At 41.8% G+C, this 24,707-nt stretch overlaps 1 protein-coding gene across 2 annotated transcripts in view; it reads left to right on the top strand.

The window, feature by feature from the left end:
• The window catches only part of CCDC114 (coiled-coil domain containing 114), a 30,464-nt gene extending 6,013 nt beyond the window's left edge, over nt 1–24,451 (top strand). For both annotated transcript variants that reach the window (XM_032236749.1, XM_032236748.1), the window contains 13 exons: nt 2,429–2,528; nt 4,354–4,543; nt 5,476–5,598; nt 5,682–5,795; nt 6,619–6,686; nt 9,645–9,832; nt 11,631–11,756; nt 11,972–12,054; nt 13,610–13,778; nt 19,470–19,633; nt 20,261–20,364; nt 21,920–21,998; nt 23,024–24,451. In XM_032236749.1, coding sequence (XP_032092640.1) covers nt 2,429–2,528; nt 4,354–4,543; nt 5,476–5,598; nt 5,682–5,795; nt 6,619–6,686; nt 9,645–9,832; nt 11,631–11,756; nt 11,972–12,054; nt 13,610–13,778; nt 19,470–19,633; nt 20,261–20,364; nt 21,920–21,998; nt 23,024–23,068 — 1,553 coding nt within the window. In that variant the 3' untranslated portion in view covers nt 23,069–24,451. The remainder of the gene's footprint in view (nt 1–2,428; nt 2,529–4,353; nt 4,544–5,475; nt 5,599–5,681; nt 5,796–6,618; nt 6,687–9,644; nt 9,833–11,630; nt 11,757–11,971; nt 12,055–13,609; nt 13,779–19,469; nt 19,634–20,260; nt 20,365–21,919; nt 21,999–23,023) is intronic.
• The last annotated feature ends 256 nt before the right edge of the window (nt 24,452–24,707 follow it).

Below are 24,707 nucleotides of genomic sequence, written 5' to 3'. Positions count from 1 at the left end.
AATCTGCCATAATAATTCAAGTCCCCCCTGCTTTTTTATCCTGTTGGAAAGCCCTTTATCCCCATAGATCAAAAGATTTGGCAGGCAGTAGCTAAGGACTTAGAGCAAGTGTTTTTTTTTTTTTTTGACATTTAGATTTACTGAAGGTTTCCCAGAATTTCACCGTCTATTTTATGTGCTGCAGTTTTTCTCGGTCTAAATCTGTTATAAAATATCTGTACCATCTTCATTTCAAATATAGCTTGACAGTTTCATAAAGGGTATTTGACTGGAGGTGTTCCTGTGGTTTTGTTTCAAAAATGTTGATGTACTGCCATGGAAAGCTGTGAAACCTTTAGAGAAAAAAGTTGAGAAAATGTAGGCTGTATAGTAAAGTGTGCAAATGTGCACTGCTAAAAGAGCTTCTTGCCGAGCTGAGCAAACAATAGTGCAAAATAGGATGGGAACAAAAACGGAGATAACAGAATCTATGCATGTCTCCCCATTGAATCAAATGATAATTTTCCGCTAATTTTTGAGTGGAAGAGATTGGGAGCTCATTCTCAGGCCAGATTAAAATGCTGCCAAAGAAGCCAGCTTTTGAAAACGAACAGGCAAGAAATAAGCTCTTTGTATCCCAATAATAAAGGGGCCAAAGAAACAGAACCAGGGCACTGTGGCTGTTTTCCACATGCCTTGGTATGTTTTGTGAGCAACCCTGTAAGCTAGAGCTCTTCATTGTACATTGGTATTGAAATTGGAACTAAATTAAAGGAGGCTGAAACACAAAAGTCTTTGCTAGCATATGGGGATAGCTAGGGACATGAGTCTCTGGTAGTATGAGGACCTGGAGAGTGAGTCATTAAATTGTGAGTGAGCAAGAATGTCTGCCTGTCCTTGACTTCAGAATTGTCCAAAGCAAGACAGAGGCAGAGGGATGGAATAATAAAGCATGTATCCAGATCAAATTAGGAGTATAAAATCTTCCTCCCTTTTTCTAGGCAAGTATTTCCCATGTTCAGAAGAAGTACCGCAATGTTTATTTTCCAACAAACCCTATAGGGCCTTGATACATTCTTCTAAATAAAGACAATGCTTTTCAACAAGCTAGCTTCTCATTTACATTTTTAATGATTTTTTTTCTGGAAAAGCAAAACATATGGGTAGAGGGACTTGCCAGGTCAGCAAAGAATATATCTGTGGCTACTTTAGTGTTTCTGAGCATTATGTTGTTTATCTCTGATCTAGATAGTAAGTTTGTGTATTCTCAGTTTGACTCCATAGCACAGAGGTGGGGAACTATGGCTCCTTTATGACTTGTGGACTTCAACTCCCAGAATTCTGGAAGTTGAAGTTCACAGGTCATAAAAAACCATAGTTCCCTATCCCTGCCATAACATATCATATAGCAATAGCAATAGGTATATAAGTCTAACTGCTATATCATCTGAAATTCAGAAGGTGTCCTGGAGAAAAGCAGAAATTATTTCTCCATTGGTTAGGTTCTGTATGGATATGTGTGAGATGATACAGCTTTTGGTATTCTTGGCAGGTGCACTCTGAGATTGGTGGAAAATAAAATATTCTGGTATATGAATATAAGAGTAACTGTCCTGATTTTATGGCAAGTGGTTAAACTTCAGGGAACAATCTAGGCCAGAGGATATTCAAAGAGTGTAGGGAGTTTGTAATAGGACAGTGACATATATTGATTGGGCAGGGACAGAATTGAATTTAAACAGAAACATCTAGTTCTCTGTGTTCTTAAAAGTGCTTATAAGTGCGTTAAGTTTAGCAAAGACAGAAAAGTAATTTGTGACCACCTATAAACTCTCATTTTTTGTCTAGCCACAAAAACTGAACTTGAACATTAGTTTGATCACAAAAATTAATATTGGCCAAAGAAGATACTGTTTACGCAGAGAATCATACATATTGTGTTTCCCCGAAAATAAGACAGGCTTTTATTTTCTTTTGACCCCCGAAATATTTCCTTATTTTCAGGGAGGTCTTATTATTTTTGAGGTGCAAGAGGCAGCGAGCATGGCTGCTACTGTGTTGCAATATTTTGGGGGAGGGATTATTTTCGGGGGAGGGATTATTTTAGCAGATGTGCTCAAAAGCCCAATTGGGCTTATTATCCAGGGCGGTCTTATTTTCGGGGAAATGGGGTAGATCATAAAGCATCTTATTGCTCATTACACAAAACCTATTTATTTGGACAGGGCCAACAGAACAAAATACAGATAGGATTATCAATCCTAAACTCAGTGATCCCTACCCCAGGTGTATTGCTCCAGGAGTGATAAACAGGTCTTTTAGAGGGATTCCTACTTCACCTTTCAGTGATTGGGAGGGGACCTCAGCAAAAAAATACCATATTGGGCTGTCTTCCTTATCACTTTTCTTTCTTTCAACCTGCACTTCCCACGACATTGTCTTCCACCAGCTGAAGGCGAGTTGGCCAAGTTGCAACGCCAGTTCCGCCTTTTAGAAGGTGACCGCCATGCTTATGCCTTGGAGTCTCGCGAAACCATCCGCAGACAGACGTACGTATTTAATCAAATATCGTTTATCAATTATTCATTTCTCAAAATGTATTGTGAAACCTTCAGCATGTGTAGGCTGGGAGGAAAAGCTACCTTTTCCTTTCATTTTATGCAAGAGTTAAACCATTATAATTTAATTGACATTATATTAGGGGCAAAGTAAGAGAAATGAAGGTGATTTAGAAGAAGCTTCTCATGATCTTTTATATACTTTTAAAATGTCTCATTATTATGTCTGCTTCATTCTTCAGATACATTGGACCTCAGCTCCTATTTTGGCCATGGGATTTAATGGTGTCAACTTCAAAACACATAAAGGTGCTTTTTCAAATAGCAGCTGGAGTTTCTAGAAGATGTTTTACTTCTTATCCAAGAAGCTTCATCAGTTCTGATTGAATGGTGGAAAATGGAAGGATTTATATTCCTTGCAGTCACGTAAGGACCACATGACTTCAGGGAATATAAATCCTTCTGTTCTCCACCATTCAGTCAGAACCAATGAAGCTTCTTGGATGAGAAGCAAAACATCTTTAAGAAAAAAAAACCAAAGAAATTCCAGTTGTCTTTTGAAAGAGAGCAGAAGAATCGTGACCTGGATAGCTGAGAATCTCCACAGACATTCAAAACACATAGAAGTCATAATATGCCTAATTGAATAGATTTTTGAAATTATAGAAAAATCTGTGAAATCTGTTCCAATTGCTATTATTAGAAGTAGCATTAGAAATAGTGTAGCTTCCCTCAGATGTTCATGTTGTTTGTTTCCAACCTTAAACGTTTTAGCTGAGTAGCTGATTTTGTACCTTATTATTTTCCAGTCCTGAATAATTTCATATTTTCTTAGCCTCATCTTTTTTTGGGTTAGCGATGACACCCTGCATCCATTCTTTGATTTCCATCTTTTGAGCTCTCATTTCCAATTTTGGCTTTTGAAACACAGTCTGGATAATTACATGCCTTACTTCATGGAGAAGACTAAAAATTGAAACATTAAAAAAAAATCAGTCTCTTTTTTCCTTTCCCTCTTCATATGCTGATCCAGATGTTGGCATAATGCCAATGCACGTGACAACCGCTATGCTCTTAGCAACATATAATTGACCATTGTGAATGTGCATGGGTTGCTTTTATTTAATACCATGTGGCCATGTGGCCTACCCCACACAATGCTATACAAATATACATCCATTTTGTAGGAATAGTTGGTGTCTACCATTATGTGTGCTTGCAGAATTGCACAGTATTGATCCAGGATTTTATCCATCTTCATCTTATCCCTTTAATCCAGCGTATTCCTAGAGAATCCAGTATTCCTACTTCCTTTCCTCCTCTTATTTAAACTGCTACTTCATTTTGCCTGCTATCAGGAGAACTTCCCTTCCTGGTTTTCTCTCTAGGCATTCAAAAATTATACCAACTTTAAGGGAATCATGTATTTTTATTTCCCCTGCTTATTTTACACTGACAAGTCCTATTATCCCAACAGTCATATCTGCCCCAGACAATTATGCTCACAGATTTCCTAATGCAAATAGGAATAGTGGATTATCCAGACTGGCTGTCTTTTAAATGCACATTCCACCTGAATTTCCATTTATCCTTTATTCCCCATTCATAATTTGTGAAACACATGTTCAACTGCAAATTCATATCCCTCTAATCTTTCCTTGCCCCGTGCCACAAACTCTCCCAAACTGGCGCTGCCACCACTTCCAACCAAAACTCACCAACATCACCACCATGAACATCTTGTTCCTGCCCACCAGGCTTCATCTCACCGTGCTATTTTACCACCTCTGAAAATCCCCACGTTTTCGTTGGACAGGGTTGAGGTCAAGCGCCTGGAAAAAGAGAATGAAGATCTACGATACAGACAGGGTGTGGCTGAGGGCCATTCCAACCAGAAGAAGGAAAAAGCCCAAAGTGAAGTTCTCCGATCCTTGTTGACTGAACGGGATGCAGTGAAGGAACAAATTATTAAAGAAAAAAAGCGGATAACTCGGCTTGATCAGGAGGTATTGAGAGACAAGATAAGACCAAGATTTATTTTTCTAAATTGGGATGAAGCAGCAAGTTGGAGAGCTAGGATTCTGGGACCTTAGAAGATTGATGTAGTTGTGATATGAAAGAAGATATTAGGCACATGCTCATACAAGGTCTTAGAGGCAGTATGGAAAAGTCTAAAATGGCTGTGTGCTACATAACATCTAGTTGATGTGTGGGGTTTTCAATTTTTAAAATACTCAGCCCTTTGGTCATGTTGCTGAGAATTCTAGCAATTACAATCCTCCTACATTAGGGAAAAATAATGCAGGTAGTCCTCAATTTACAACTGGTTGCTTAGTGACTGTTCAAAGTTAGGCTGACCCAAAGAGGGGCTTATGACTTAGATCTGAAGTTCCAACAGTCATACCCCGTTCATGGTCACATGATCGAAGTTTGGATGCTTGGCAACACAGGCGCATTTATGGCTGTTTGCAGCATTCTGTGGTCACATCACTGCATTTCACAACAGTTTTGCTGAAAATCGGCACTTCTGGATTTCAGCAAACATGCTTAACAATTATTGCAAAAAACCATAAAAACAGTTTGGTTGCATGACTGATCCATTTTATGACCATCACGACATAAGACTGCAATAGACAGGCTTCATTGTGGTCATATGTACACAACTACCTGTACTGTCTTTTTTTTTTGGCAGATGTCTCTCTCACATCCAGAAAATTGGAAATTTGTGTGGGAATAAGTGAATTAAGATTTAGACTTCTGGGTTAAATATAGGGATGAAGAATGCAACAGCGTTTGGCATTTAGAGCCCAAGATCAAACGTTAGAGCAAAAGATGGGAGAGCATATGGGTTTCTTCAAATATCTAATTTCTTGGGTCTGAAACTAACCTGCATGTCACTTCCATTAACTACCGTAATTTCTTTTTCTGTTATTTATAGATCGAAACCTGGGAGAACCGTTTGGCTGAACGGAAGCAGGTGATGGGCAGTGACTGCATGATACAGGAGCAGAGAGCCCATTTGCAAAGAAAGATTCAGACAGTAGAAAACCAACTAGATAAGGTAAAAATAGTTAGGAATACCCAGATTTGGTGCCAGAATTTGTGGGTGGTCTAAACTTTCTTCATTCTGCTCTCTGTTTCCAGATCACCTCTGAATTCAGTTCTCAACTCGTCTTGAATTCACAACTACGTGAGGATCTAGACATTCTCCGAGTTGGACATGATCACTTTGAACAGCAACATAAAGATTTAGAAGAGGTAGAGTGAATTTAAAAGAAAATGGTTGAATTTGTTGGGATTCTTGGCTAACAGAATTTCAAGGAAGACTGGAGTCATGTTATAAGATAATGAGGTTCTGTTAGAGAATTCTGGGATTCAGTTGCTTAGCAAGAACTTTTGTCCAGAATGGAAAGGTGTGATTGGCTATTTTGGTAGTCTTAAAACTGAGGTGCCAGATTGGCAAATAGGAAATAATGGGCTTAAAAATATAGTTTGGAAAGTTATTTTGGGTTATAAAGCTGAGAACATAATTTAACAATGAAATTCTGATTCTTTGAGTTATATCAGGTTCTGCATACATTTGCTGTTAAAAGAGTTACCCAGAATATTCCAATCTGTCACAAATACAAGTTGATTAGTCACCCATTTTTTGTAGAATTTCCCAAATGTAAGCTGTTGCATATCTATGAAATTACATGGTGAAGATTACCTTGCTATATTTGTTAATGAAAATGTTAACAAATAAATAGATTTCTTGACTTTTTCCGTGGAAGAACCTGCAACTTTTGATGCTGCTGCAGATTTCCCAAACGTGCCTAAAGGATACTTTATGCTTGTGGAATTACACCCTAAAGAATAATCATCAAGCCCAATTTCATTTTTGAGATTCATCATAGTTTATGAATAAGAGAATTAGGAAGAAAAATGTGCAAATAGGCATGTTGCTAAGTCGAAGGTGAGGATGTTTTGGAGAGAATTAAAGCCCAGTTACTAGGCTTCAAAAAGGACATGGAACCTTTGTGCAGAATGATAATGCTGTATAGCAACAAAGATGTTTTCTTTCTCTGTTTGTCTCTGTCAGGAACTGCTGGAAACTCGTAAAACCATCATCAATGTCGTCAGCACCTCCTCTGCAGCTTATGATGCAAGGTTAGAAGAAAGCAATGATCAGTCGTTATGAGGAACCTGTCCTTGTATCTAGATGTGGTCTTATATTGCAAAGAGTTTATACTTCCACTAGTTCATGATTGCTGCTTAACTGTCATGCTGCTTTCCCTTTTATCTGTAACTTTCACTGGACCTGATTGATACGGCTGCCTATCTCACCTGAAGTGACCCTTAGTGGTACACATTAAAACCAAGAATTAAAACAATAGAACAATAAGAATATATAAAATAAGACCACAAGAGTGAAGACGTTAACATACAATATAACCAGCATGCAGGCTTCCAAATTACCAGGGAATCCCCAGTCTTGCTATAAAAAGCACATTTTGAGGTCTTCCTGGAAGGTCATAAGGGTTGAGGCTAATCTCACCTCAGGAAGGAGATGTTTCAGAGGATGGGTGCCATAGCAGAAAAGTTTCACCTCCTAGGTCCTATCAGATGGAATTATTTCGCAGAATGAGACCTGCAGAAAGCTTGTCTTGCCCAAACTGATGGAATGGGTAGATGTTGTATGGAAGAAGTGCTTCCTTAAATAACCCTTTAAAGCCCATATCATGTAGAATCAAAAACATCACTTTGAATTGGACCTGGAAGCAAACTGGCAACAAATGGAACTCAAAGAGCAAAAGTGTAATGACTGTCCATCTACAGCAGTGTTTCTCAGCCTTGGCAACTTGGAAGATGTGTGGACTTTGACTCCATGCTTGTTGGAGAATTCTGGGAGTTGAAGTCCACACATCTTCAAGCCACCAAGGCTGAGAAGCACCGATCTAGGGATACATACAATTGCCCATGCCACTGCATTCTGTACCAGCTGAAACTTCTTGATATTCTTCATGAATACCCTTCTCTATCCATGCATTGTGGCAATTTCCTAATTATTAACCATGATTCCTCCATAGTTCAAACTTTTAATAGTCTCCCTTTAATATCAAAAGTGGTCATTTACATTATATAAAATAACAGTCTGCTTTGAGATCACTGAAAATATATGCTCCCTGTACATTATGCAAACCATACCATAAAGACAATATTGCATTGGCTAAAGGTGATGTGAACACTGCAACCTGTCTCTGGTACCCTGATCTCCCACATTCTTAGTTTGTTACTGTTGGATTTCTTGCCTTTCCATAAACAGAACTAGAAACTGAGCCAGGGTATACAATTTAGGGTATGTCAAATTTTTCGGCTTTCAACTTCCAAACATAAAGGTGCTCAAAAGTTGTGATATGCCTTGGGGATTGTAAAGATATTTTGGTTGCTTTAATATAATTTAGATGTGCTTGATAAGTAACTATGTAAATATCGTAACTTTTTACCATTTTGTTTGCTTTATATCATATGATGTATGTGTAAAACACAACCATTGTGGTTTGTAAATAGTGATTTTGGTTTAAAATCCAGCCAATTGTGGTTTATTTGGTAAACCTGGATAAGTATATCATGGCTAGCATGATTAATGAAGCCAATCTCAATTAATTGGAAGTTAGGGGTGGAAGTATAGTCTCACGTTTGATGCTTTCTGTTATCTTTTTCCTAATCAATCTCAGAATACTTAGACAGGTTAACAATATAATACAGTAGGAAAAGCTAGGAATCTGGATTCTTGAGTTCTTAGAAGCTGTTTCAAGTCCAGTTTGATTCCCAGCAAAGAGCTAGAACTATAAGCTTCACAGGCATGGGCATCTGCAGCAGGTGGGCAGTGAGAACACATGTGCTTTGACGCAAATAATATGACTTAGGTATTCATCTCAGATGTCCAGATCCAAATATAATTGTGTTATATGTGCAATGGCATCATTTCGACGTTGCTGTGGCTTATTTCTGGTGCTTGTGCTTGTAGACTGTGATTCATGACATGATCAGTGTGTTTATAGCAAAAACTAAGAAAGCCATTGAGAAGAAATCTAGCAAGTGTCAAGGGTAAAATGCAAGCAGTCCTACATAAAGCAGAAGTAAGGCTCAGTTCTTGCCGTCTTTCTCACACTTGAGCACCACAATGGGCCAGAGGCCTTCTCCTTTTATTATTTATTTATAAATTTATATGCCTTATCTTTTTGGGTGGCAGAAGCTGTTATTCTCCCCATTTGTTTGTTATTTAATGGAGTGCTCAGATTTTAGGTTGTTTGCTTTAGACTTTTTAAGCGATCCACTTAAAAAGATGTTGAGACTCTAGAAAAAAAATGCAGAGAAGAGCAACGAAGATGATTAGGGGTCTCAAGGCCAAACTGTACAATGAATGTTTGGAGGAACAGATATGTCTAGGGAAGAGAAGGACTAGGGGTGACATGATAGTCTTCCAATTCTTGAGGGGCTGTCACTGAGAAAAGGGGTGGAGCTAGATTCCAAAGTATCTGAGGGCAGGATAATAAGGGACGGATGGGAGATTTTCAAGAGGAGATTGGACAGCCTTTGCCCAGAATGATATAGAGTTTCCTGCTCAAGCAGAGTTTTAAGTCTGGAAGACCCACAAGGGTTATTCCATTATTCTAAAACAAAACCACAAGGAAGAAAGGCAGGTACTAATAAGCAGGAGCAAAAGGGGGAGTGATTGGAGCCTTAAATACTAATGAAGTAAATGTTCAGTCTGCTGAATAAAGTTAATTTCATTGGCCTTAGGGATTCCTTTCCCTAACCTCATCCCTTTTCTTTTTTCCCACCCAAGCGGACTTTTCCTCAGTTTATGTAACTGAAATATCCCAGGCTGGATAAGCTGGGATTGAAATTTAGCAGAAATCCTTTTATTTGAGGTGCCAGGAATTCTGCCTGCACTCATTCCACTGTGAGAAGAATGCTGGGCTAAAGTTGCAGGGAGTTTTTGGCTTCTTTGCAAACAGAATTATTTCTGTGCCCTGACCTGAAGAGAAGTTAGGAACTGGGATTCTTAGTTCTGCCCACCTCTGAAAACTTGCCTTTATTTCTTCTTTGCGATAAACCTAGGGATGAAGCTCATGCCCGTTTGGGCCAGCTGCAAGACAAAGCAGAGAAAGACTTAAAGCAGTATATCTCTGAGATGAAAGAATTGGAGCGCTTCCTGGAGAACGACCGGCGCATGTCTGAATTCATCAACATCAAGCTGCAGGAAAGGTCATTCACTGAAGAAGCACTGAAAGCCAAGGCAAAGAAACGTGTGTATTTATTTTGCATAGGATTGACTTCCAGGTTTCCATCTTTAGCAGGGGAAAGTGACTTCGAAGCTGTAGAAAGCAAGTTCTGAACCAGGAGGGGTTGCAAAGATTTAAAAGCAAGCAATTCTGCCATTCAACCATCTGGGTAACTGCCCTTGCTAGGTTACTTGAAGCCAGACATTTTATTTATTTTTTAAAATTTATAATGCTGCCCATCTCATTATCAAGCGGCTTGCAATGCCATAAATAACAGCATAAAGAAGTTTAAAGGTTAAAAGCATTAAAATATTTTGTTTGTTTGTTTGTTTGTTTGTTTGTTTGTTTGTTTGTTTATTTATTTATTTATTTATTTATAAATTTTATTGGCTGCCCATCTTACCATAGGGTAATTCTGGGTGGCTTACAGTTACATATAAGCAGAAACATAAAATGTTAAAATCAAACTTTACAACCAAAGACGTACGAGGAGGGTGGGTGTGGAATGGGGTGTATGTGATAGGTGGGATCTGTTATTACTCAGTCAATGGCCTTCATTATGCTGATCCGTCACAGGTCCCAGGCCAAGTGGCGCAGCCATGTCTATAGACCCTTAGAAAAAGATAGGAGGATTGGGGTTAACTTCACATCAGGGGGCAAGATATTCGGCGCTTTAAAACTTTAAAATTACCATCATTTTTGGAGTATAAGATGCACCAGAGTATAAGACACACCAAGATTTTGAAGAGGCAAATTTTTGTCAAAAAAGAGGGCATGCATAGCCTTTAGGAGGCTTGTAGAGGGGAGGGGAAACAAGAAAAAAATGCTGTATTCAGTATATAAGATGCACCTAGATTTTTACCCTCTTTTTTGAGGGAAAAGCGTGCATCTTATACTCCAAAAATACGGTAATAACAAAGTGGATAAAAAGGACCAATGCATAAACAGTCATGTGACCTTTCCAAATTATTTGCTCAAGTGTTTTTTACTTTTGGTACAGGGGGCTGCAAAGAAAAGTCAATTGATTGTCAGTAGAATTTTAGTCAATTTTAGACAATGCACATATGGATAAAAAAAAGGGCAGTGAAAAGAAGATGCCGGCTTCATTCACTTGTATAGACCTTAGATGAAGTTTGTTTAAGAAATGGACAAAGGCCTCTTCAAAGGTGGTACTTAGAATCACTGTAAGAGTTGTCTAAAATGAAATTCTGTTGTTTGATGAATTGGGAAGGCCTTTGGATCAAGCTTGGTACAGTTGCTGGTTCATAAACTGCAATGATTCTAGATGGAGTTAACTTGGCTTCAGTGGTGTCTTTTCCAACATCCTGATAACTTGGTTACTGTAATGCAATGGTGCACATCTGGGACCCTCTGAGAGACTGACAGATGTTATCTAATTGCAGTTTTTAATAAAACAGAAGGGGAAAATTATTACAGATGTGACTTGGGAGTGACCATATTAAATATGAATGAAAGCAAATTCAGCTTTTGTCATGATCACACTCACTCCTATCCAGATGTCTAGTACAACACTCTTGCCAGGTTTGGCATTCAGTTTGGAAAAATGTTATTAAAAATTTATTGATAGAAAAATCTAATGGTAACATCAATGTTTTGGATCTAGTGAAAAGTGATTAAATTGTAATGGTTCTCTTTTTATTTTTAATGTGTCTTCAGTCTTTAGGCTCTTATAAAGAGACAGGTTTCAACTGTTTCTGAGCATTGCAGAGTTGGGAGTTACAGAAAGGAGATTTAGCACATGTAACGTTAAGAGGGAGAACTGGGATCCTTTCTTTCACTTTTGTTTTTTAACTCTCAATAGAAGAAGAACGCAGACGGAAAGACAGTGAAGAAGAGTTGCTTGAATCTTACACCAATGCTTTTGATAAACTCCTGGAGCTCACTGGCTCAAAAGATCTGAATATGGCTCTGGATACATTTGTTAAAGGTGATGTATGTGAATGGCAGTTACTGGTAGTTCCTTTTTTAAAAAGGATCAGTTTGAACTAGATAGTGTTCACTGCCTCGGCCTACCGAGGTTAGTCAGCCGAGAAGAGCCTACTGACTGGGACATTTGTGAGCTATTCCCCCTCCGGTGCCCCTTGGATATGTGGTTGATTATTAATGCATTGGCTGCTATAATGTTTATCCTTCTCTCTATAGATAGGGAAAGAAATTTTGCTCAATTCAACTATGTCAATGAGCAAAACAGTCAGAAGGACCGACTATGGGAAGAAATTCATGAGGTGAGTGGAAAAGATTATCTTTCCTTTCCTTTCCTTTCTCCATTCCCTTTTTTTTTCTTTTTAAGAAGGGCAGTATTTTTTCTAGGTGACAGCCTCTTTGACTTTACCAACCACTGAATTGAAATGCTATCCACCACGGATGGGTCCCTACACAAACCGGTACCTCTTCGCTCACGCATGCGTGGGCCGCACGTTGCTTGCGCATGCTCAGTTCACTTTAAATGGTTGCACACATGCACGAACACCATTAAAAGCTAATAAACAAGATGCCAGCAGCGCCAATGGAGACTGGGGAACCAGTTTGGCCAGATTATCACTACCAGTTCAGCCAAACCAGGAGCAACCCACCTCTGCTATCCATCCATCTTTGAATGAGCAGAAATTTATAAATGCATATGAATGTATCCTGTTATTCCATGTTAGATATATTTGAAGTATCCCAGGCCTTCATTCTAGGCTCTGCACATTCAACATATTTATAAATCACTTGGATGAGGAGTTGGAAAATATGATTGAAAGATTTGTAGATGTAGACTTGTATACCGCTTCACAGTGCTTTACAGCCCTTTCTAAGCAGTTTACAGAATCAGCAAATTGCCCCCAACAATCTGGGTCCTCATTTTATCGATCTCAGAAGGATGGAAGGCGAGTCAACCTTGAGAGAGTCGGGATTAAACTCCTCCATTGGACAGAATTGGCCTACTATACTCCATTCTTACTACTGTGCCATCATGGCTGTGTAACAAAGATGAGGGTAATATCAGAATTGATAAGGCTTTTAACAAGTTGAAATTCATCTTGCTGTTTTTCAGCCCAAGCAATATCTTGCATTTAGATAGGACAAATCAAAGGGACATGAATATGGGGGGGGGGGGGAGTTCTAAATAAACAAACAAATAATTAGGAAGTTTTATGTATGAAACCAATCTGAGTGTCTTGATAGATCACAAGCCAAACATGAACCAGTAGTGTGATGTAATTGCAAAAAAAAAAAAAAAGCAAAGACCATCCTAAGCAGCTTAAAAAAAAGTACAAGAGAGAACTTGTCATTCCACTATTTTGCAGCAGGCCTGGAATACTTTGGGAAGCAGAATCAGTGTCAAACTGGAACATGTGAATGCGAGATGGTGAGAGCCTTGGGAAGAACAAGAGGAACAGTTGGGAACAATGGCTGATTTTAGCCCGGAAAAAAGAAAACTTGGATACCTGATAGTTGTTTTCAAATATCAGATATAGTACAGCCGTCATGTAGAAGGAAGAATTGTTCTGAATTGTTTTAGAAACTGAGAAAGAAACAACTGTAAATAAGAAAGAGATTTTAGCTGGATAACATTTCTTAATAGTAAGAGATATTCAGCAGTGGAGCAGTCTAACGGGAGAATGGTATTTAAACAGGGGCCACATGCCCTTCTAATGGGGATGCTGTAGAAATGGATTCCTGAACAAGACAGCGGGCTGGAACAAATGATCTCCCAGGCCCCTTCCTTCCCTAACAGCTACGCCTCTGCAGTTGGTAAAAATAACTTCCTTCCATCTTTTATCTCCACTTTTCCAGCTTTGTCATGAGATCCAGGAGATTCAAAAGCGGAACAGTCAAAGGGAGGCCCAGCAGCTGTTGCAGCTCCATGACACTGAAGGCCAGCAGGAGGATACGGTGAGAGAGGCCAATCAGGCTGAGCAGAACGTGAAAAAGTTCCTCAAGATGTGGGAGCAGCTTAAAAGTGGTGAGCAATGAAGGGAGAAAAAGGAGTTGCTTACTAATGGTTGTATTAAGTAAATCTGAATAATAATGAGAAAGTTATTTTCTGAAGCTTTGCAGCTGGATACTATTTCATGACAGCTATAGTTTTGTTTTCTTAAAAAATTTACTCCAGGAGTGCAATACCCTTTTTGGAATGTGGCACCGCTTGTGATTGTTGCCAGGTTGATCTCAGCCAATTGTAGAATTCCAGGTCATCAGTTAAATTACCAGAAACCAAACTGGTGCCATAGCTGGTACCACAGACTGCCCCCCAGTGCCCCCATCACCATTGTTTTCCTTGAGTTTTAAAAATTGATTTATGTGAAGCCCACAGACTTCAAAACCAAAAACTTAGTTATAGTCACCTATGATGATGGACAGCAAACATCAGGGGAAGCTTAATGGACATCAAAGTTCACGCGTTCAAGGTTCAAGGTTCATTTTATTTATATGCCACCCTATTCCCTGCGGGACTCAGGGTGGTGCACAAACCCAAGGGAGGGGAAGGGAAGCACAAAGAACTACAACAAAAAATACAAGGGAATTTAAAACAACCAACAGCCACACGATTCGAGAGGGGAAGGGAACTCATCGACCCCAGGCCTGCCGACACAGCCAGGTTTTAACGGCTTTTCGGAAGGCCTGGAGAGAGGCGAGGGTCTGAATCTCTGCGGGGAGCTCGTTCCAAAGGGCCAGAGCCGCCACAGAGAAGGCCCTCCCCCGGGTAATAGCCAGATGACATTGGCCGGTAGATGGAACCCGGAGGAGGCCTAATCTGTGTGATCTAGTGGGTCTTTGGAAGGTAATTGGCAGCAGGTGGTCTCTCAAGTACCCAGGTCCAATACCATGAAGGGCTTTATAAGTGACGACTAGCACCTTGAAGCGTATCCGGAGACCAATGGGTAACCAGTGCAGCTCACGGAGGATAGGTGTAACGTGGGTGTACTGAGGTGCACCCACAATCGCTCGCGCGGCTGCATTCTGGACGAGCTGAAGTCTCCGAATGCTCTTCAAGGGCTGCCCCATGTAGAGCGCATTGCAGTAGTCCAGTCTTGAGGTCACGAGGGCATGAGTGACTGTTGCGAGTGCCTCTCGGTTCAGGTAGGGACGCAATTGGTGCACCAGGCGAACCTGGGCAAATGCCCCCCTGGTCACAGCCGACAAATGATGTTCTAAGGTCAGCTGTGGGTCCAAGAGGACTCCCAAATTGCGAACCCTGTCTGAGGGGTGTAAAATTTCACCCCCCCAGCTTGAGTAATGGAATACTAGCCAAATTTTTGGGAGGGAAACACAACAGCCACTCGGTCTTGTCTGGATTGAGTGCAAGCTTGTTGACCCCCATTCAGATCCTGGTAGCCTCCAGGCACTTGCACATCACGTCAACCGCTTCACTGAGTTGGCACGGGGCGGACAGATACAACTGGGTATTGTCCACATACTGATGGTATTTTATCCCGTGCCGCCGAATGATCTCGCCCAATGGCTTCATGTAGATGTTAAACAGGAGGGGGGACAGGACCAAACCCTGTGGGACCCCATATTTCAGGGGCCTAGGGGTCGGCCTCTGCCCCCCGACCAACACCGACTGCGACTTGTCCGAGAGGTAGGAGGAGAACCACCGAAGAACGGTGCCTCCCACCCCCACCTCTCGTAACCGTCGCAGAAGGGTACCATGGTCGATGGTATCGAAGGCCGCTGAGAGGTCAAGAAGCACTAGGACGGAGGCATGACCTCCATCCCTGGCTCTCCAGAGATCATCGGTCAGTGCGACCAAAGCAGTTTCCGTGCTGAAGCCAGGCCTGAATCCAGACTGAAAGGGATCCAGATAATCGGCTTCATCCAAGGACCGTCAGAGCTGAAAGGCCACCACTTTCTCAACAACCTTCCCAACAAAGGGAAGATTGGAGACTGGACGGTAGTTATTCAGAATGGCTGGATCCAGAGATGGCTTCTTCAGGAGGGGGTCTCATACCGCTGTCTTCAATGGTGGAGGAAAGAAGCCCTCCCGAAGGGAGGCGTTCACTATCGCCTGGATCCAGCCCCGCGTCCCCTCCTTGCTGTTCGCGACCAGCCAGGAGGGGCACGGGTCCAGTGCACACGTGGCGGCACTCACCGCTCCCATGGCCTTGTCCACTTCATCAGGAGTAACAAGTTGAAAGTAAGTCCAGAGATGTCACTCAAGACCCTCCCCCGGTACCCCGGCTGGCTCTGCGCAATTGGAGTGCAGGTCTATCCGAAGCCGAGCAACTTTGTCCATGAGGAACTGGACATACTCCTCCGCTGTACCTCGTAAGGGATTATCCACAACCCTCCCATTCAGGAGGGAGTGGGTTACCCTAAACAAGGCGGCAGGGCGCAATTCACGGACGCAATCAGAGCGGCAATATAGATGTTCTTAGCTGTCCGGATTGCCAGAAGGTATGCTCCGATGCAAGCTTTTAATAGTGCTCGGTCTGACTCGGATTTACTGGACCTCCAGTGGCACTCTAGGTGTCTCTTTTGGCGCTTCATCTCCCGGAGGTCCACAGTAAACCAAGGAGCCCTCCTGGATCCACTGCTGCGGATTGGCCGTAAATGCGCAATCCGGTGGAGAGCCTCAGACGCTGCTGAGTTCCAAGCAGCAACTAAGGTCTCTACTGGACTGCGGGCGAGAGTATCAGGCACAACACCAAGCGCCGTCTGGAAACCCTGAGGATCCATAAGACACCTGGGGTGGAACCACCTAGTCGGCTCCTCCTCCTTACAGTGGGGGATTGGTCTCCAAAAGTCGAGCCTCAGTAGGAAGTGGTCCGACCATGACAGGGGCAAGATCTCGCTACCCCTCACACCAAGATCACAACTCCACTGCTCCAAGAGAAATACGAGATCGAGTGTGTGACCTGCTGAGTGAGTTGTGCCCTGGATTACTTGAGTCAAGCCCATGGCTGTCATGGAAGCCATGAACTCCTGCGCTCCATCAGAGTGCTCGCCGAGCGAAGGCAGATTGAAGTCCCCCAGTATCATAAGTCTGGGGAACTCAACTGCCAGCTCAGCTACTGACTCGAGAAGCGAGGGGAGGGCTGTTGTCACGCTGTTGGGAGGCAGGTACATTAACAACAAGCCCACTTGACCCGCAAGGTCCATCTTCACCAGCAAGGACTCACACCCGACAAGCTCCAGAGCAGGGATCCTATGAGGAACTAAAGACTTTCGGATAACAATGGCCACTCCCCCACCCCTTTACTGGGGCTGCGGTTGATGAAGCACCTGAAAACCCTCTGGGCACATTTCAGTGAGGGCGACTTCTCCCTCCGGGCCCAGCCAGGTTTCAGTAATACATGCCAGGTCTGCCCCCTCGTCTGAAATTAGGTCCTGGATGAGGGGAGCCTTGTGAACCACAGACCTGGCATTTAGCAACAACAACCTGAGACCACGGTCCTGATACTCACGCCATCTGGCCTTGGAGTGGAACTAACAGGGCTGGAAGGAGGGATCCCTCTGACGTAGGGAACCCTCCTTCTCCGGTAATGGCTCGCCCTGAAGTTCCCGCCATATCTGCCCCTCCCCGATATGACCCTAATGTTCCGGCCCACTCCCGCATCTATGGTCCCTCCACCCTCTTCCTGGGCTGCCGGATTCACCAGCAGGTCCTTCGACACACAGATCCGGATTAGGCCTGGGCCCCCCTGACACTTCTGCCAAAGCACTCAGTGCAGGAGGTACCCAGCTATGCTCCTGGCCCACCACACATACACACACATACAGTCAGTCAATCCCCACAAACAAGTTAAAACAAGGGAAACAACAATATTATAATAAAAGTGGGAACATTCAGTCAACCACAATCATACCACGCACTCTCCATACAATTAAAAATTTAAAAAAAATTACAAATTTATAAAAATTATAAAAATTGTGCAATATAGCAAATTGATCGAATATAGTCCGAAAAAGCCGAGGAGGGAGTAATGTCCAAGAACTCCCACGCGAGAGCCCGAGATCCAGGGAATGATGAAAGAGACATATGGTGATAGCAATAAAAGAGAGAGCCACACTTCCCAGTCCTCTCTCTCGTTACTGTAATAAGATTGCAGAAAGTCAGTGGGGGTATGAACAAGAGGCCCAGGATGGCAATAAAGTCATGGGCCCCAATTTGCTCCCCAACGATGGTCCGGAGGGCAAGGAAATGTCTGGGAGGCAAGTAGGCCATAGGCGGTGGATATAGCAGCGAAAGTTGCGGGGCCAGCCATAGGCGACAACAGACTAGCAACACCCCTTCCCTCGGAAACAAAAGGACACACAGGAGCCAGGGAAACCCCACGGTAAAAGGGAGGAGGGAAAAAAAAACCCAAACCCAGCTGTACCATGAGACTCCCAGTGGTGGCAGCCGACCGGTAGGCCGCTAGGCTAGCAACCCTACCCCCAGCCTCACCCTAACCCTAACCTTAATCCTAATATTAAGATAAACTAACCCCACCCAATAATTCTAATCTAACCCTAGCCTGTCCCTAGCCTGACCTTACAGCAGCACAGACAGCGGATGGAGGTGTCGGACTGTCAAGGGGGTCAGGTCCCCCCAAAACAGTATCCGATAGCTGTCTCCACGGTAGCCAGACGGTCTCAGCCAGATCTTCCAGGCTCCAGCAGGCCCCCTCGGTCCCGGTGGCCAGGAAGTCCCAGACTGCGTTGACAGTAATAAGCACTAGATTAGCTCCCTTTGCCATATTTTGCGTCAGACGCTGCACCCCCACAGTAAAATCAGTGAGTGTGTGGAGTTGTGCATGATCCAAATAAGCGGTAGGTAAACGTTATTTAGTGTGAAACATCTTAATATAATGAGGTCAGAATTTCGTTTATCTTATGCATCTCCTCTTCCGGTAAATACTGGTCCCTCAAAGGTGGTCACCTTCTATTTTTTAAGCACTAGATATATATACTTTACCTAGGTTTAGTAGTTACAGTTAGAACTATGAAAGGGAAAAGAGGATATGAAGAAGATTGGTTTGTTGGCTGATTGTTCATTGATCAGCTGGAAAAAGCTTCTTGTTGAGAATGGCTCAGATGGTATGGGGGCAACCTGTGGGTAAAAAGGCACTTCCTATTTTGAGCAGAAAGTTGGGCAAAGTAGATACTAATTCCCCCTGGATCTGGACAATATGGCCAACGCAAAGGGGAATTTAGTCCAACTTTCAAAGGCTACAGATTACACACTCACCTTCATTAGTGGGCAGAGTATTTGAAGGGTATAGTGTGAACAAGAGAGTGTGTTTTTTCCTCAAATATGAATACCTTATCTGGTGGATCTGATGCAGTTCTTTCAGAAAACATAGAAGAAGCACCTTTCCCCCCCAACACTACACATGTATGCAACTTGTAAGTTTAACAGGAGACAAGACAACAGACAACAAAGGTTGTATCACTTTTTTAGCTGTTCTTCTTTTCAGTCTTCCTTTATCTTGGAAAACCAATGATCCCATCATCCATCATGCAACTCCTAGACAGAAGATCAGATAAAGTCTATCCATGGAAATAAGTATTGGAAGCAGGTTCCCCACAGCTGCAGTGCAGAGCAGTTGATTAATTTATCTTATCTTTAGGGCAGGCGGAAGCCGCACCTTCTTTCTGAAGAACTTGGCAATTACTGCAAGCGTGAATCAGAATTCACTTTCGTTTCCCCCCCCCCCCCTTCTCAAAGGTATTGAGTCTCTGTTCTGGAAACTGGAGTGTGACCATTCTTCGCTGGAAAAAGTGCTGGGCGGGACAACAACAGCTCAGGATGAGAACGTTGCCATTTACCTGAGCATAATTGAACGGAAGGTCAATATGCTGCTGACAATGTATTCCTACAAGAAAGCTGAGGTATGCAGACAGCAACAAGGCAGGAGATGGGTCATTTCACATCTCTGTCTGTGCAGACAAAGTGTTGCATGGTTCCTGTCCTCCCCTCCCCCACCCCCCTGGCTCCCAGCTTAGGAAGAGGTTACTTTCAGCTTAATTTTTCCCAGCTTACCCAACCTAATTTAGATTGCTATAACAAGAACTGGAAAATGTTTTATTGCATAAAAATCGACTTAGCATTTGCAGGAAAAATACGTTACTGAAGCTGCAGGACCACGGTGTTCAAACTTGGCATCTTTAAAACTCATGGACTTCAACTCCCAGAATTCCTCAGCCAGCTATATTCTGGGAATTGAAGTCAATAAGTCCTAAAGTTGCCACAGGTGGACAGCCCTGCTGTAGGATTAAGCTCTGCTTTGTCCCATGTAGTCATAGGTCTCCATAGATCCAATAAAAGTTCTCACTTTTGCAGTGTTTTGCTTTACCTAGCTCATTCCCATTTTTAAAAACAGTTTATGATATTATATATATGTGTGTGTGTGTGTGTGTGTGTGTGATATTTCTACAAACATAAAAGTTGGAAACTTTTAATAATAGTAGCAACCCATTTAATGTTGGCATATTGGAATAAATTTGGTCTCTTTTTAGGATAAGGATGAACCCTATGATACTGTGGAGACAGCACAGCTGCTCCTGGGGCAGACACCAGGCCTGCGCCCAACTGCGATTACTGTTCGGCCACCCACAGCTGGGTAAGGAGAGCTGGTTATTACACAAACAATCCAGAAGGATATCCCACTAAGCCCCCATTTGGCCTGTCCCCACTATCAACATTAAAATTAGAATGGGGCATGGGAGACGTATTTTTTGTGGTGGAGTCACCTAATCTTCTGGAATTCTTAAGGGCCTTGGGTTATATAAATGTCAAGTGAGTGGTGCTTCAGTGTTCTTTCCATTAGGAGCAGCTCGACCGCTGGAACTGATTTACTGGGCTTTTGCTCATCAGAAATCTCTAGGCACACAGGGCAGCAGTCTGATAGAGAAGTTGTAGCTTTGAATTTCTTGTTGTGAGCAAGAAATTGGAGTACAGTAAATCACAGGGATGAGGAATCTGACTCTCCAGATATTGCAGACAGCTCTCAGAATCCCACATTATTGGCAGGACTGCTGGTACGGATATTTGGGTAGCATTTGGTGGGGTACAAGCTCTGGATCCATGGTGAGTCGATTGGATTTGCCTGCACCGTCACTGTTATTATTACTTTAATTTTTATACTGATAGCCCTAGGCTTATGCATGGCATTTAGCAAAGGACATATAAATTTACTGTATAAGCAGTGACATATGAAAGTAATTTTAAAACAAAGAAAACATGACTAAATTCATGAAGATTTGCGCTCTCTACATTTGAAAGATACCAGGTTGGGGAAGCCTGCACTGAGCCATGGTTCATTTAAATATGGTTTGTTAACATAGTTGGCCAGATCTCTACCACATGCCAAGTGATTAATCATGGTTTAAAACTACTGTTGGCAGAGTTAACACAATCTGACATAAAATAAAAGTATTTTATGACTTCATGAAATATGGGATCTGCACCCAACATACTTTGGCTTGGTGGGGTTGAAGATTGTGTTAAATTCTAGGAATGATGGGATTTTAAACAATGTATTTTATATAGCAATTTTGTGACTCAGATGCATAGAAAAAGCAGCATATATGTTAAAGCCAAGAAACATCCACAGCTCAGCAAGAGAATGCAAACCATTTTTTTTAAAAAGCAGGAACTGGAGCAGTAAAAAAAAATCAGTAAAACAAAGACATATGCTGAAATAAAACTACTTTAGCTTGATGCTCAAACTAAGATATGCTTCTCTCTGACAAGAGTCAAAGTCACAGGTGAATTATAAAACAGGGAAGACTATTTACCATGTTGCAACATTTGCTCTCTGATGAGGGGGCACAATGTGGCAGGGGCATTATTGATGCTTGGATCCTGGTATTTAGAGGTCAAGGCCAATAGGAATAGCAATTGTGGAAAAGCTCCAGTTTCTGAATCATTTTCTAATCTACATGGAATTCTACATAAAATAGAACACAGCAGGATCTGTTTAGTGGGTTAAACTAAAAAAAAAAGGAACAAATAGAAGACCAAACTCTTGGGAGGAGTATGAAATCAATGTTCCCTTATTCTTCTAATCTCATAGGAGCAATCAGAGTTTAGAATAGCTCAAGAACAGATTTTTTAAAGGACATATTTGTAGTATTTAGGACAATATTAATAAGATCATTCTTTGTGGTTTGCAGACTTGGCCATGACCCAATACAAGAAGAGGACAACAGACCTTTAACTCATGAGGAGCTCAGAGAAAAAGTAATAAAGGAGGTGAGTTCAAGAGATAGGGCAAACTAAGTTTGTGTTAAGATGAAAATTAGAACACCTGGATGCTTTAAAACGTGTATTAGAAAAACTATTTTTATTTATATAAAATAGACTTATGCACTACGCCTGAGTATGTAAGAAGGAACTTGTTCACTAAAGTCAGGGGATGATTTCCTACAGTTGGCCAAATTTTGCTTTCTGTAGTGGTTCTCACTCCTGTTGTAGAAACATTTTCCTACAAAAGCAGCTTGGGGAATTGGTGCCTAAGTTCTTGAAAGTAGGTCATGCATTCTGTCTCAGTTCCTTTCTTTGTATTTGTTGATTAACCTCAACTGTCCAAACTCCTCAGCCATCAAATAATCCTTTCAACAACAAATCCATACTTCTACTGGCCCCAAGGAACCCGGTTTTAGAAAAGAGACTATGGGTGCTGGTGTGTCTTTGCACTTCAGGGTGTCCTCTGGAATATTGCAAAGTGTCAACTCTCATGCTGAAGCAGCCTTGAGCTCCCAGTGGTAGCTTTCTCTCCCACCACTCAGCAGAGATGTAAACCTTAGCAATAATATTAGCCATGCACATGCTAATATGCATCCAAACTAGACTGTGTTTGTTTCTGTGTGTCATATAATATGTGTGAGTGTGTGAGTGTGTGAGTGTATGCGTAATTTTTTTGTCATGTTTATGTGGTGTATATTGAAAGTGGTGACCCTTTGAGAACTGTATGCAACGAAATTTCATTTTAACGTATGCCGGATTAATGTACATTTAAAGTGACAATAAAGTTATTCTAAGTGTAAGTTTAAGTCCAAATATTGGGACTATCAACTCTGGGCTGCAAACATCTGGAAGTCAGCAGTTAGCTTTCTCTTTGTTGTTATCTAATAGTTGTCTAGACTTTTTTTTTTTTTTTTTTTTGCTCAGATCTGGTAGCTCTAAGTAAGCAATCTTTGGCACTAGCCACAAAATGAAGTCACCTTTCCCCAACTAATTTTTTGAACAATAATAGAATGGATTTCTCTCTCTTCCAGATCCAAAGCAAGGCAGCAGCACTTTCTCTAAAGAAAAGCACGTAATGTGCAGTTCAGTGACTGTACCCTGGGACCAACACACACAAGAAATAACCTCAGGCCTCCAGACGTGAATAGGAATCTAACTGCAGCCTGGACTACTTTGCCAACCAAAGAAGAAAACTGAGGCAGGTTGAATTCCAAGTGTGGTTCCTGAAACATTTTTCTTTACGCCCTTGCCCTCTGCTGCATCCTTTCTCATGTCTGGAAAGGCTGAGTGTAGCCTTCATCCTGCAGGATCCTTCCCTCTGCTGTAGTCCATGGAAAATCTTCCTCTTGCTGCTGAATTGTTCCTTTTCTGGATTGCTCATGTGATCAGGACAGATGTATTGTGTCAGTGGTACATAATTCATAGCTGTCATACCATCCAAGCTGCTTGCTTCCCGTGCTGTTTGTTTATACAGTATGCCTTTAATTTGACTCCACATTCTCATGCAAAGAGAGAATGCATCGCAAAAATTTTGCCTAAAGCAGTGGTATTTTACTTTGCCACTGTTCCAGTGATGGAAGCAAGAATTTCCAGCTTCTAAAATAAGATCCTTTGGTGAAACAGGTGACCAAATTTGCTCTATTCCCCCAGCAGCATTTTGTATCTACAACAGTTCTTTCTCCTGTTAGTCTCCTTAGCTGTCAGACTGTTTGAGGCCCACAAGGGGTATATTGTGTCTTTTGATGTATCTGAGCAGGAATTGGATTTATTTAAAGCACTTAGCCACATCTTGAACGGGTGTTTCTTCAAAAAAAACAAAAACAAAAAACTACTAGCATGTTCCTCAGAATGTGGTTTTTTACCACATCATCATCTGAGGCTGTATCAGTCCCACACAAAGTTCCCATTTACAACTGCCAGTTAGAGCTCCATAAGTGGCATATTCAAAAGATTCCTCCTCCCCCCACCAAGTAAATTGAAAAATACACAAAAAAAGCAGTAATCGAGGTATGTGTCAGAGGAGAAGTTACTTCCCTGTAGTTATCTTTTCATTCTCTTTAAGCCCCCCTTTTAGAAGAAATTTTTTTAAAATATCCCCCATTATTTCAACAAAGATAATACCACTTAAGCTGTTCCCCAACCCCCAAATGATTTCCCCCTAGAGGGCCCCTATTTCCAGCCTCTTAGGTAAGCTGTTCCTCTCTCAAAGTTGATCATCATGAAAAGAAAAATCTGATAGTTTCACTGAAGGAAGATAGGTGCTTTCAATTCTGCCATTCCTGTGGGTCTGGAATGGAGGGGGTCATGCGTGTATATCTGTGTGTGGGAAGAGTGGAGGAGACTGGTCCCAGATGGGCTGACACATGCACAGTCCTGTGGCAAGTGAAAAGACTATTGTGGTTTTTTTGATGATCAGTGTAAATCGAAAGTGGATGATTAAAAGGTTTAATTGACAACAATGGTTGGTTTTTGATAGTTTTGTTGGAGCATTTGTTTGTCTGTGGGCAGGTCATTTCTCTGCTCATCCAAATTAGCAGTCACTGATCATTGATATTGACCCTTGCAGCTAATTTGCAATGAAGAACCAAAGTTGAAATCCCCTATGGAAAAATTTTAATTTGAAGAGTACTTCTGCCACAGCACTGAGTTTGGGTTCACATGATGAACCCTGATTAACAAAACGCAATTGTGGTGTTCACCGTGGCCCAACAAGCA

This window comes from Thamnophis elegans, chromosome Z (assembly GCF_009769535.1).
Source record: "Thamnophis elegans isolate rThaEle1 chromosome Z, rThaEle1.pri, whole genome shotgun sequence".
Classification (NCBI taxonomy): domain Eukaryota; kingdom Metazoa; phylum Chordata; class Lepidosauria; order Squamata; family Colubridae; genus Thamnophis; species Thamnophis elegans.
This window is presented reverse-complemented; position numbering and strand designations above follow the sequence as displayed.